General features: G+C 35.8%; 1 protein-coding gene across 4 annotated transcripts in view; it reads right to left on the reverse strand.

Annotated features, from left to right (window-relative positions):
* LEPR (leptin receptor) overlaps nt 1-14,470 on the reverse strand; it is a 104,032-nt gene that overhangs the window by 41,452 nt on the left and 48,110 nt on the right. For all 4 annotated transcript variants that reach the window (XM_073788730.1, XM_073788729.1, XM_073788722.1 and 1 more), the window contains 5 exons: nt 13,286-13,494; nt 8,983-9,128; nt 7,012-7,156; nt 2,448-2,738; nt 2,171-2,288 (listed from right to left, as the gene is read on the reverse strand). In XM_073788730.1, coding sequence (XP_073644831.1) covers nt 2,171-2,288; nt 2,448-2,738; nt 7,012-7,156; nt 8,983-9,128; nt 13,286-13,494 — 909 coding nt within the window. The remainder of the gene's footprint in view (nt 1-2,170; nt 2,289-2,447; nt 2,739-7,011; nt 7,157-8,982; nt 9,129-13,285; nt 13,495-14,470) is intronic.

Consider the following 14,470-nt stretch of genomic DNA (forward strand, 5'->3'; position numbering starts at 1 on the left):
GGGGAATTCCTGATATGGAAAGGAAGATAAATTCCTTGCACTTTAAATTCCACAAAACAAATTGAAAACATAATGATAGTAGATTGTAGCTTACTTGACATTGTCCTAATCTTTTCTAGCTCAAAGCAATATAATTAAAATAATATTAATTATTGACTTCTATATGGATCATATAGTCAGGTATATCACTTATTTTCTCAGAGAAGAAAATTAAGAAAATATTTTTTTATCACTACATCCCAATCAACACTCCACCTCAGAGAATACAAAGCATTTCTCTTCTTCTTTGCAATAGCCCTTCTGCCATTATTTGCTTTAAATATGGTATTTAAGTGGCTAAAGTAGCAGTTACTGTTTCCATAAGAATGGGAGTAAGGAGGTTACAAGAAAATGAAAAATCTATATTTTTCTGTCTTTCATTTTCCATTTTTTGTGACTCCTTTTTCTTCCTATTTCCTCAAAATTACAAGTGTTTGTCTGTATGTGTGTGTGTGTGTGTGTGTGTGTGTGTGTGAGAATCAGTGTGGTGGGTGGGGTTAAATGAGAAAGAGGGATGAAGAGTCATCTGTGCATAAAAAATAAGAACCATGACCTTGTACAGAAGCACACTAATAGTCCACTTGGAATCCAAAGGTTAGCATCATTATCGTCACGACAGATATAACCATTTATTGAATGTTTACCAGCAGAAATCATATCACTTAACTATAATTAAATAAAATGTCATTAATTCTCACAGAAACCCTGCAAGTCCTATTATTCATTCCATTTTACAGACAAGGAAATTGAGGCCTTAGAGAGGTTAAAAAAACTTGAACACATATATTCAGCTAGTTTCATGGTTCTTCTATAAATATTAGGAAGATAAATGAGTCCAAATGCTTATGGAATAGTTGTCCACAAACACCATTTTTAATGTGAAAATGCCATGGAAAGAAAGTAAAGACAGATTACAAAAGTAAAATGGTATGCCATGAATATTCTATTGATTTTAAAGTTCTCATATCAGGTAAGATGAAGACAGCTATGATTCCCACGTGAGAAACAAAGAAATTGCCTCATTTTTTTCTAATATTACTTAAGAATAGACTGGGAGCATTAGCAATAGGAATCAGAACACAGTATTTGAGGAAATGGATTTGTTTTTCAAGCAGAAATTTTAGATTTTAAGAATAAATGAGCACAAGCTATACAAATTGAAAGTCCCAGTACAAACTGAGACAGGGTGTTTAAGAGTAGTACACACACTTGAAAACTACTAAAGAATGTTATAAAAATTGTCCTAATCAAGAGTGTTATTATTTTAGATAAAGGTCTCTGTAGAGAGAAGAATACTATAGGAAGACGATGACTTTAATTCTTTTCAAATCAGAGAATGGTAAAAAAAAAAAAAAAGCCACGCAAATTACTCTTTACTAGAATTGTTTAATCCTTATTAAGTAAACAAAGTTATAGTTACCAAAGGGGAAAGGGCGGGGAGGGAGGGATAATTTAGGAGTTTGGGATTAACAGATACCCAGTATTATATATATAATAGATAAACAACAAGGATTTACTATATAGCACAGAGAATTATATTCAGTATCTTATAATAACCTATAATGAAAAGAATTTGAAAAAGAATAGATACATATATATATACATATATATATATAACTGAATCACTTTGCTGTACACCTGAACATTGTAAATCAACTATATTTCAATTAAAAAATAATAATAATCTTACCTATTTCTAAAGACCATTCATATTATCTCTTACAATATCTGTACCACTACCTCCAACCTTTTTCTAAAACATTAATCTTCAGCAAATGATACAAGGCTTCTATAATCCTTGATATTCTCCTCTAGCCAATTCTCCAAGTCAAATTAAAATGTATAGACATTAATTTTTTGGATTTCATTTACTAACTAAAATGCAACTGTGGAGAATTAACTGATCATCAGAAAAAAATAATCTGAAGCAAAAACAAATTACAATCTTTTTGTGTGTGAATTTTTTCAAGAATCACCAATTTATTTAACCCTCTAAAAATTTCCTAATTAAGAATATTCTACCTTCCTCTTTTGGGAATAAATCTACAAGACTACTGCTATGGTGATATTCTACAGGAGATGTTTATCTCACCATATCCACAGAAAAATAAAACAGCAAAAATATACATACCTCTGATACCTCAACTGCAAAGTGCTTCCCACAAGTGATTGGATTGCACTGGGTGACCATCTGCAAGTCATTTTAGTTAAGTACCCATCAGTTTCACATGATATATTGATATTGACATCTATTTAAAACACATTAAAATATTACTATAAAGCAAAAGCACCAAAACATTTTTAATGAAAATAAAATTTCCTTAACATCTTCAATGGGACTCTAAGATAGAGCCCATAATAAAAATGTATCTCATGGAATAAAATGAAGAAAATCCCGGGATTCTTACCAATCACATATAACTCAGCATAGCGATGGTGGCACTCATGCTCATTGCAGCAGTACACTGCGTCATAGGTGAACTTTCCTCGGGGTTTGGTTGCATTCAAATTAGGAAAAGTAACTTTGCTAACATGGTCACCCACAACATCATACTGGCTTTGGGGAATTTTCTCAGCTAAATTCATCCACCAAACAATCTTTTTTGAGGAAATTATCTTGTTTTCATTTTTATAGATGCAGTGAAAAGAAACGTTAGACCCAACGGTTGTCAGAATTTTAGGTGGAAAGTATATGACATCTGTAATGGGGAAAACAAAGGTAGGATGTTAGATGAAGACAGAAAACATCACGTAAGCAATTGATACCATGTAAAAAAGATTCACAAGGCATTCAGGATTATACTGCCCAAAATAAAATGAGTGCGCTGAGAGACTGCAGAACTGTAGCTGCCTGTTCGTGTACAGTTAGTAAGTGTCCCAAGTACTCCCATTCCCAAGTGACTTGAGCCTCCATAAATGTCCTCAGTATTTTCTAAACACAGAGACTTATGCATTATAAAATATGTTTTAGACAGTAATTGTCACTTGCTAACTGATAGGCAGGAAATTAATGAAAATGAAATGTAGTCTAATTCCACAATGGTATGTCTTCCATCAGACTCTGCTTTCAGAATCAGTGAACCTTAGAGCAAGTTCTTAAGTCAAATCCCTACAAAACAAAATCCTGAAGAATAAATGGTGATAGCCACTGTCTCGTTTGGATACATGAAAATTTCAAGTAAGCAGGTAGAGAAATAAGCTTTAAATAAGAAAACTTGTTAGGAAATGTAAAATCAATGATGCACCAGTAAACAAAGCAGGCAAAACTGTAAATACTGTTCTGTCGTATCATTTTAAGTTATTTAGTGCCAGTACCCTGTGGTTGAGGACAAGGGGAATCCGTATTTTTCTAAAATATCATTTTCAATGCCTATACACTATTCCATACTACTCTTTCAGTCTCCTATTGTTGGAAACATAGTTTGTCTCTATGTTTTATTAGAAACAATAAAAATAAATGAATGTTTACATAGGACGGAATTATTTCTGCCATAGTGTATTACAAAGACAGGGTATTTCAGTTGTACAATTTAAGGTAAGCTATTTTCTGCTGATATAATATGAATATCTGTTTTCATACATATTTGGATTACCCTCAAAACAAGTCCAAAAAAGCCTTGACTAGTTTTTATTATTTTTCTCTTTTCAGTAATAGCATGTTAAACTCCAATGCCTTTATATTTATAATCCATATAAGATATTTGCATCTTGTATGTCTACAGTCAAGCATAAACAGGAAAAAATTTATTTCTTTATTGTAAAATAAGGAAACAATAATGATTTTCTTCTCATGACCAAGTATCAATACCTTTACAGGACCTACATTAATAAATTTTATTAAAAAAGGAAATTCTATTGATAAATATTAGTGAATTACTCAAAAGAACATAAATCATGGATCAAAACATTTTAGATAAGTTATTTTAAAATGTGTTATCATAGCTCCAGAAAATAGCTTTTTTTTTAATTCTTGGAGAAGATTACCTATCTTTCTTTAAGGACAAAATATTTTCTTTAACCTGGTATAAGAGCTGCACAGGAAGTGTAGAAATTATCTAATATCTGTTTCTCCTCTTCTTTCACAGCAACAAGAATGCAGTTAATAAAGGTACTACAAGAATTCAGCAATTCTAAAGTTGTTTTTAGTATGTAAATTGCAATATTCTTGTACTTTATAAGTTCTGGGAAGGTCCTGAGTTTTCCTCTAAAAGCCCAAGATCTCCCAACAGCTATAGAGAAAGAACCTATCCAATTCATTTTAAAAGAATCCATAAGATGCAACTTCCCTGGCGGTCCAGTGGTTAAGACTCCACATTTCCAATGCTGGGGGCGCGGGTTCCATCCCTGGTTGGGGAACTAAGGTCCCACATGGCGGGTGACCAAAAACACAAACTAATTTTTTTTAAAAAAGACATAAGACCTACAAAATTAGAAAATAAAGGGATTCATACCCCATTTAAAAATAAATAAAAGAATCCATAATAATTCCTTGACTAGGAATAGTCAATGCTTCATTAACTGTGAACTTGGTAGGTTCACTTTTAATATATTAATGAATAAAAAGTAGTAGTTACAAAGGTACTGAGAATTAGCATTCTGTCTGCAGTAATACATCAAGTAACCTCTGTTTTTTTTAAAAAAAACAAACCCAAACTGTTTGAAAATGATAAGGTGGGTGTGCTAATTCATTCTAAACAAATTAACACCTCAATCTTACAGAATGTTTCTGTTTGGTGGATGCCGTTACAGCACCTATTAGTGAACAATGGAGGTGAATCTAATAATATTAGGTAACTAGACTTAAAGGACAAGGATTCAAATTCCTTTACACAAGAACAGGAAGTCCCCGAGTTTGGAGACATACTTTGCTGTTGCACACCTTTCAGGGAATAAACCTCAAGTGTGGTCAGCACTGTGAAGTGCAGACATTGCAGCCAACGTAACTCAGCAAACCTAAACCTAAAAAACCTAAGCAGCACTAAAACCTCATTTACCAGGAATCATGAAGGAAATGAGGTGTTCCACTAAAATGCTCTATGTAATTAAGCTTACTGCTTACTAGCTTTAAGAATCAATTTTATTTTTTATTTATTTATTTTTTTGCGGTACGCGGGCCTCTCACTGTTGTGGCCTCTCCCGCTGCGGAGCACAGGCTCCGGACGCACAGGCCCTGCGGCCATGGCTCACGGGCCCAGCAGCTCCGTGGCATGTGGGATCCTCCCGGACCGGGGCACGAACCCGTGTCCCCTGCATCGGCAGGCGGACTCTCAACCACTGCGCCACCAGGGAAGCCCTAAGAATCAATTTTTAGTGCCACCAGAAATCTTGCATAATTATACATTTATGCACTTAACTGTTTTACTAGTGGTTACAAACATGAACTTTGGAATTAGGCTACTTTCTAACTGCATTAACTTTTACAAGTTATTTAACCCTATCTAACTCTCAATTTCTTTGTCTATGAAACAGGAATAACAGTACCTATCTCACAGGGTTGTTGAAAGGATAAAATGATAGTACGTGCAAAGCACTTAGAACAGTGCCTAAACACAGGAGGCACCCTATAATTGTCAATATTATTATTATTAATCAATAAGGAATTATCAATCTACTTCTACCTTTTATTTGTGATTCAATACGCATTACATCATTACAGTAGACAATACTGTGATAGAGAAATGTGCTTGGGAGATACTAAAATGTATAAGATTTTCTCCCCACTCTTGGTGTCCTAGTCTACTTTCTATTTGGCAAGTTTCTGTCTTTCCCTTAATAATCGCATGGTACCACTTAGTGGCATAGGAGCTATCCAAGTTTGTTAAATTAGTAAGCTTAACTTTACGCTCACTGCTAAATCAACAAATTCTGCCCTTTGGAGCAGCCGTTTGCTCACTGTCTGGATTTATTTCTCACTTATTTTCCGGTTTTTCTGTTTGGGATGTCTACAGTCACTAGAGGGACACACCTGTGTTGAATAAGTAAAAGGCTAGCTGTTAATGGTAATATTGTTGGATATTGCACAAGTTAAACGTGTTGAATATCTGCTGAGTGTTTTACATGGTACTTGCTATCTCCATATATCCATAATCAACCTGAGTGAGTTTGAGTAGGAATAATTTTTGCACATTTGACACATCAGACAACTAGTCAAAGGACCATGAACTGCCTTCCTATAGTCACAACCTGGTTTGTGCCAGGGCTAGCACCATTAGACTCCTGGACCTCTATGTAAAATATTGCACCTCAACTCCACGAGGGAGCTGTGAATAAATTGCAGTTTTTCTGATGTTAAAGATACCTTTAAAAATATGAAAACTGGGACTTTCTTGGTGGCGCAGTGGTGAGAGTCCGCCTGCTGATGCAGGGGACACGGGTTTATGCCCCGGTCCGGGAAGATCCCACATGCCGCGGAGCGGCTGGGCCCGTGAGCCATGGCCGCTGAGCCTGTGCGTCCGGAGCCTGTGCTCCGCAACGGGAGAGGCCACAACAGTGACAGGCCCGCGTACCACAAAAAAAAAAAAGAGAAGAAAATTGAAAGTAAAAACTCTGAAAAGCAAGCATCTGGAGTGAAAAGAATTGCTTAATTATATATGTAATACTCAAATAAAATTTTAATACTTAAAAATCTCTGCCAAATAAATATACCTGATTTTCAAGTGTAAATTCAGGAGCTGTCAATACAAGTAGTGTTCTGAATTTGTAAATTTGGAACTATTATATTAACTCTATCTTTTGGGTAAGAAAGAGTAATTCAGCAAGATACTGCTATGGGTGCACATAAATGTGGGAGCTCTCACACAAGTTTTCATTAACAGGTTAAAAATTTAAATTGTTCAAAATTTAAATTAAAAGTTAATATGGTGTTCCTCCTTTAGGTTTACTGCCACAAAATTTAAGATGCATATAATATGCCAAAGGCAAATTCAAGAACCATATTCCCCTGTCAGTAGAAGTGACTCTTATAAAACCTACCTTGTGTGGTAAAGGTAAGGGGGGTGCTCCAGTCACTCCAGATTCCTGGGCCATCCAGTCTCTTGCTCCTCACCTGAACCTCATATGAAGACCCAGGAAGCACACTGTCTACTAGCAGAGATGTAGCTGAGACAATCTCATCAGCCTGTTAAATATTATTTGAAAACATCAGAGCATCAGGTCGGTGTGAAACCTTCACCAAAATTGATCACAAGCAGGTCTCAACTAATCTCACAGAATTAAAATCTTACAGAGTAGTTAGCTGGCCACAGTGGAATTTAAAAGAGATCAATAACCCAATAACAAATGTTTGACTGACAATAGTCAATAAAATTTTAAATAGCCTGCAAGTCCAAGGAAAAAAATCACAATGATAATCAGCATTTAACTGAATGATAACGAATGCTGACCTCTCAGAATTTGAGAGATACAGCTAAAGTCAGTGGGAAGCTTCAAGCCTCTGCTGACATCTGTAACACACATGGTAGAAGATGACGCACAGGGGTGAACAGAGAACTATAAGCATTCCTAGAGCAAAGTGTCCCAGAAGGAGGGCATGAATAATTTTAAGGACCCAAGGCTGATGATCAGCTATAGTGAATCAAAATATCGAAGAGACCTAACTGCATGAAACAACCAATGATGTACTCCAGAGATATTGAACTCCCTGGCTCATTAAGACTGTGGAGCACCGCAGACTAAAAATGGCGAAAAGCATCAGAAATGCATTAAACAATTTCAGATCACCTGTAGTTAAAATCCTATTATCTCCATTTTACAGATGAGAAAGCTAAAGCCCAGAGAAGCCTCAACTGCTTTTTCCATACATGACACTGGATTCTCATTCTGTTCTTTATGAATGTAAAGTCTTAAAAAATTAGCCCAGATCTAAAAAGACAGGTCTTTACCTCTAAATTAGATAACAATTAGTTTCACAAATTATAGTGCCGAAGTCTTTGCATGGCCCACAAGGCTCTTTATGACCTCCTCCTCCGCTCCCCCTCTTTGACCATCCACTAATACTATTGCCCTCACTCACCACCCTGGCCTCCAGCTTCTCATCCAGCTTAGGGCCTCTGAATTGCTATTTTCCCTATTTAGACTCCAATTCTCCCAGATATCTACATCACCACTTCCTTCAAATCCCTGCTCAAATATCACCTTCTCAAGGAGAGCTTCCCCTACCTCCATTTAATATTTCAACCCACCCTCTCCCGCTAGCATTCCCAAGCTCCCCTCATCCTGTTCTACTACACAATGGATCCTGAGTTCTTGGCACGTAGTAGGCGCTCAATACTTACTGAAAGAACGAAGAAAGGATTTGACACACTATACATGTTTGTACTGCATGTAAACAAATATATTGAGCAATAAGAAAAAATAAGGATGACATATAAAATCAGAAACCAGAGAAGGTCTTTAGGTGAAAATATTATAGTTATGAATTCAATAATTCTGTATCTGGACTTCTTGTAGCCATTAGTTGTGCGTGTGTGTGTGTGTGTGTGTGTGTGTGTGTGTGTGTGGTGTGTGTGTGTGGTGTTAATGAGAGGGAGAGGGAGAAGGAGAGTGAGAGGAAGGGTGTGAAGAAGAGAAAGAGAGAGAGACAGAGAATTAATCTAATATACATAAACTTTTGGAAAAGAAACTTTTCCTCGCAGTAAATTCTGGGAGGAATTTGTCATGCTCCTCAAAATATAACATGGATCTACATGTAAGACATATTGAGTAACATCAAACAATTTTTCTAAAATCATTTTATGGAAGATGCAGAAATGCTGTATATATGCTCATTTCTTACGCTGCTCCTGAATGAAAGCCAATGGTATGACATTAAATTATGACTGATTCTGCTCCAGAAGCAGTATGCACATTTGGTATGCAGAGGTGTTCTGTATGGGATTTGAAGGGGATCTCATCTTTCCTTAATTGCTTCTCAACTTTTCATTTTATTTACTAAAATATACTTACTTTTCTCATATTTTTTGTAGAATTCTCTGAATATTTCACTTGATATTGAAGTTGAAATGGTACCAAGGTTGGGCTGGACCAAGAAATCTTTAAATTACCAGTATCTGTGATTTTCATACACAAACCTAATGGTGGATCAGGCTTCACTTAAGAAAAAAAAAAGAACACTTTTAAGTCATGTCATTTTCATGATAATCATAAAGTGAAGTCAAAATGAGTTTTTAGCATATCCTATTCTTTCAACTAAAGTGTCTTTATTCAAAGGCTACTTACAGAACCAAAATATTGGTTCTACTCCTGTACCTTACTATAGCAATCCATGTATCTTCATTTCCTTTTCCCTACATGGTAAAAACTATAAATCAGTAAATGATGTTATTTGATAAATGTGAATTCCTGCTGCAAAAAAGCCTGCCTTACTTTATTTAACCTAGCTTTTGCTATGCTTATTTGAATCCTCCCCTGACAAAACCCACTGTTTTAGCAAATGACAAGTGGAAAAGTATATTACAGAGCACTATTTGGAAAATGCATATAAATTTTGCATGCAAAAATCAATGCACATATTCATGCAAATTCATGTAAATATGCATGCAAATTCAGTATATTTATTACTTTTAAAATACAACAAATCCAGATATACCCATTCAAATAGCCCAAACCATGCACAGTTTACACGCAGTAAACACAGCATTAGCAGGCCCTGGCTTGTCACCAGAAATGGGGATGGAGTTTCTTATCCTAATGGGGTATTTAACTCAGTTTATAATTTCTGAGTTCATGTGTATATGTGTTTTTATGTACACCTATGCATTTGTGTATATTAATACATGGAGATTTGTGTGTGTGTGGCTTTAAACATAGAATATAACCTTTAAATCATTTGTAGAAACAAAGCAAACATCTTACAATAAAGGATTGATTGAATAAATAATGATTCATCCCTTTAAGGGAAATCTATACAGCCTTTAAAAATCATATTAGAGAATAATATTGAAAATGTTTAATACTGTTAGTTTTAAAAGTTTATTAAACAACATCTATAGTTGGATTCCTGATTTATTAAAATTTACAAATTAAAGGATATTTGTAAAATAGAAATAAATGCCAAAATAGTAGATAATAAATGAATAAAATAATTTTTCTTCTTTGTGCATCTCTATGCTTTCAAGATTTTTGTGATTAACAGGAATTATTCATGAACACAGAAATCACCATTACATTGGAATATTTACTGACTTTTATTTTCAAGAAAAAAAATGCCACATTCTTTACACATTCCATATTTTCATGAATTTAGTCATAGTTTTTTTTCTTTCCTTGAGTCAAAATTAATGAAGTTTTTACTTTCTGTGACATATTACAAATTTTAGTTACTTTAAAGCAGGTATATCTAAACCGTAAAGTCCAGAAACAACAGGTGAAATTCACTGAGTTCTCGTGACCAATAAGACAGAAAACAAAGACACCAAACAGACATGAAATCACAAAATTATAAACTATTTTACACTTCCTATTTGCATACATATATGTCTTCATATTAGAAATCTAAAAATAAATCTTTCCCTGGACCCCCTATGTACTCAGTCCCAGACCTCATCTACCTGCTTCTTTCAGAGGAAAATTCCTCCAAAGAGCTGGCATACTCACTTTCTCCACTTTGCATCCCATTTTCCTGAGCAACCTATTCTGATCAGGTCTTTCTTCTCACTAGTCCACTGAAACTACTCTTACCAAGGTCACTACACTTTGCCAAATCCAATGTCAACTGTCTGATTCATTTTACTCCATCTCTCAGCAGTATTCCTACTGCTTGTTCCGTGAGTAGCTGAAATACTTTTTTCACTTGGCTTCCAGGCCACCACCCTCCTTTACTCCTCTTTTCTCTCTGATCATCCCTCAGTCTTTCTCTCACTGAACTCTAAATATGTGATCTCATACAATCCCATAAACATCTGTATGCTACAGACTCCCAAATATATATCTCCCCTGAACTCCAGGCTCATATATCCAACTACATACTCAACATCTCTTCGGTTTCTAATAAGCATCTCAACCATAATATGTCACACACCTAATCCTCTCTAATATCCCCATCTCAGCATCTGGTACCACTATTCTGGTACCACCCAGGTCCAAGCCTAACTATTATCCTTGATTCCTCTCTGTCCTTCACACTCCATACCCAATCCACTAGAACGTTCAGTCAGCACCATCTCCTAAATAGATCCCAAGCCTGATCATTTCTTTACTTCTCCACTGCAACAACCCTAAGCCAATGGGACAATTCCAACAGCTTCCTATCTGATTCCTCTGCTTCTACTCTTGCAACTATCCTTCCTTCCTTCCTCATCAATTTCCTTCTTCACATGCAGCATAAATTTTAAACATATGCATGCTTACACACGCACACATGCACACACACACTCACACACACCCTTGATCATATCATTCTCCTGGTTCAAATGCCTCCACTGCAACTAGAATAAAATCCAAAAGTTGTAACCCTGGTTTATGGTATGACCTGGACCCAGATGACTCTCTAACCACATCTCTAAATATTCTCCTACTTCATTCATTCCATGCAAAAGAGTCTTGTATTTGGTTCTTCCAACTTCCAAGCTCATTCCATCCCAGGAATTTTATGAGTGCTATTCTTCCTGCTTGGAGCACCTTTTGTTTTCGCATGGCTATCTCTTTTCTTTCAGCTTAAATGCTATCTTCTAAAAGAGGACATCTATAACTGAGATAATAGCCCCTACACCTGACTTTCTCCATCACACAACTTCTCTTATTTCTTTCATAGCACTTTTAAAAATATTATCAAATATATCCCAATACGAGGAAAGATTTTTTTCCCCAAAATTATCCGAAATAAGACAAAATCATTTTTAAGGTTCTTATAAAGTCTATCGCAGCAACTTCTCTTAACTACTTTACTTTTAAAAACAATTTAATTCAATGCTGGCTCTAAATATTTCTAAAAATCACCTGATAGAACTGGTTTTAAAAAGAGAAAATGATGATACTTTATAGATTTTGTATTTTTCCCTGTGGTATAACGTCATGACTGAATTCCTTGGATATCATTGTAATTACATTGTGGAGATCACAAATATATCCCTAGAGGACAAGTTATTTTAAAGTCCTAATGTTAAATATGATGTCATATGCAGATTCAAAAAGTGCTATTTCCTCAGTAACTTAGAAGTGAAGGTAAAGCTGTGTGGGAAAGTGTGTCAGATACTTGGAAAAGTGGCTCTAGTGATGTCAAAATCAATGATGCAGAGATGCATATAAAGAGTTTGTATACAGGTCTATAATATTACAATAACGAGAATTTAAGGGCTTCGCTGGTGGCGCAGTGGTTGAGAGTCCGCCTGCCGATGCAGGGGACACGGGTTCGTGCCCTGGTCCGGGAGGATCCCATGTGCCACGGAGCGGCTGGGCCCGTGAGCCATGGCCGCTGAGCCAGCGTGTCTGGAGCCTGTGCTCCGCAACGGGAGAGGCCACAACAGTGAGAGGCCCGTGTATCGCAAAAAAAAAAAAAAAAAAAAGAGTTTGTATACAATCGTTTCAGGAAATGTAAATGTAAAATAGTAACACCATTAAATTATGTATCATATGTAATATATAATTTAACATACACATAAAAAACTGAGTTAATAAATTAAATAGTTTGTTAACATTTGCCTATATTATTCACACTGAATAACTGAATACACTGAATATATGTAATTATACATTCCAGTTGATCAAATAAATTTGGAGAATCTTTGCACTGAAAATATGGGCCTTTGCCTATTATTTGAGTTTTTCTTAAGGTCAGATTTGTACAGCAAATTATTTATGTTTTTACTGTTTCTCTCTGCCGTCTGCCCCTGTTCTGTGAGGCATTCACCATTGTTTCCCCAGCTCCTAGGTCAGTGGCTGACACGCATGAGCCTCTAAGAAATGCTTACTGAAGGCATAAATTCAGATAATAACAAGCTTTCAATTATTTTCAGAAATAGTTATCCAAGATGTGAAAAAGTAATAACCAAGCAATAAATATCCATTAGATGGATCCAGGATTTAAAGAAATCAAACTGTTTTCAAAAAGAATTTAAGTTACAATTGCAGAGATATCTATACTGCTGTTAAATCATTCCAGAAGCTGCTTTTAATACTCCCTAGAACTACACTTACCATCTTTAGAGTGTTGGTCAAAGCAAGATAAGCTAGTGAAAAATTTTGTAAGCAATCTTCAACCTGTTTGTATGACTGATGTTGATATCTATTATCTTTTTTATGCACAACTTACCAACATTAATGGGCTGAACTGACATTGGAGGTGAGTGAAAAATTACTCCACCAGATGTGATTTTCAAATACATAAGAAGGGTGTAATTGATTTTGACTGTTGGCACAGGCACATGACATTCACAACATTCATGAACACTGCAGTTGCACTGAACAATCTGAAAACTGCTTTTCTGAGGGAGCAGAGGTGACTCTTCTAATACTTCAAGCCTATATGGAAAAAGAAGAGCTAAATATTAACACAGATGTGAAAGCACTGGATATATTTAAAATGTAGGACACAATATCCAAATTGAGGGCAGCTATTCTGCACACTCAGCTTAAAGAGCATCTGGGGAAAAAAGATACATTATAACAAGGATACAAAGACAAGGGTTAAAGCAGGTTAGCTATCAGAAATAATATAAACAATGGGCTTCCCTGGCGGCGCAGTGGTTGAGAGTCCGCCTGCCGATGCAGGGGACACGGGTTTGTGCCCCGGTCTGGGAGGATCCCACATCCCGCAGAGCGGCTGGGCCCGTGAGCCATGGCCTCTGGGCCTGTGCGTCCGGAGCCTGTGCTCCGCAGCGGGAGAGGCCACAACAGTTGAGAGGCCCACGTACCGCAAAAAAAAAAAAAAAGAAAAAATAGAAAAAATAATATAAACAAGAAGACAGTGAAGTACTGAAAGGAAAGAAAAATTGTGATCCTAAACCCTATATGCAGTAAAAATATCTTTCAAAATAAACATGCAATAAAGGCTTTTTCAGACACGCCAAAATGGAAATAACTCATTATCATCAGACCTGCATTATAAAAAATGCTAAAGGAAGTCCTTCAGGCAAAAAGAAAATGATCGTAGATAGAAGTCTGGTTCCACACAAAGAAATGAAATTTAACTAAAAGGGTAGATCTTTATTGACTGATTAAAGCAAAAATAATAACCGTGTAGTGTTGGGTTTATAACATAGGTAGAAGTAAACTGTATGACATTAGTACCAAACTTGGGGAAGGGGGAGATCTGTAAGTACACAGTTGTAATGTTCTTCTATTATACACAAAGTGGTGTCATAGCAGCTAGAGGTATAATATCAGTTCGACTATAATAAGTCAAAGACCTATATTCTAAATCCTAAAGCCACCACTAAAGTCATAAAACAAGAAGTTACAGCTAATAAGCTACGATAATCAGCCATTGGAGTATGAG

The sequence above is a fragment of the Tursiops truncatus genome, chromosome 1 (assembly GCF_011762595.2).
Source record: "Tursiops truncatus isolate mTurTru1 chromosome 1, mTurTru1.mat.Y, whole genome shotgun sequence".
Lineage (NCBI taxonomy): Eukaryota > Metazoa > Chordata > Mammalia > Artiodactyla > Delphinidae > Tursiops > Tursiops truncatus.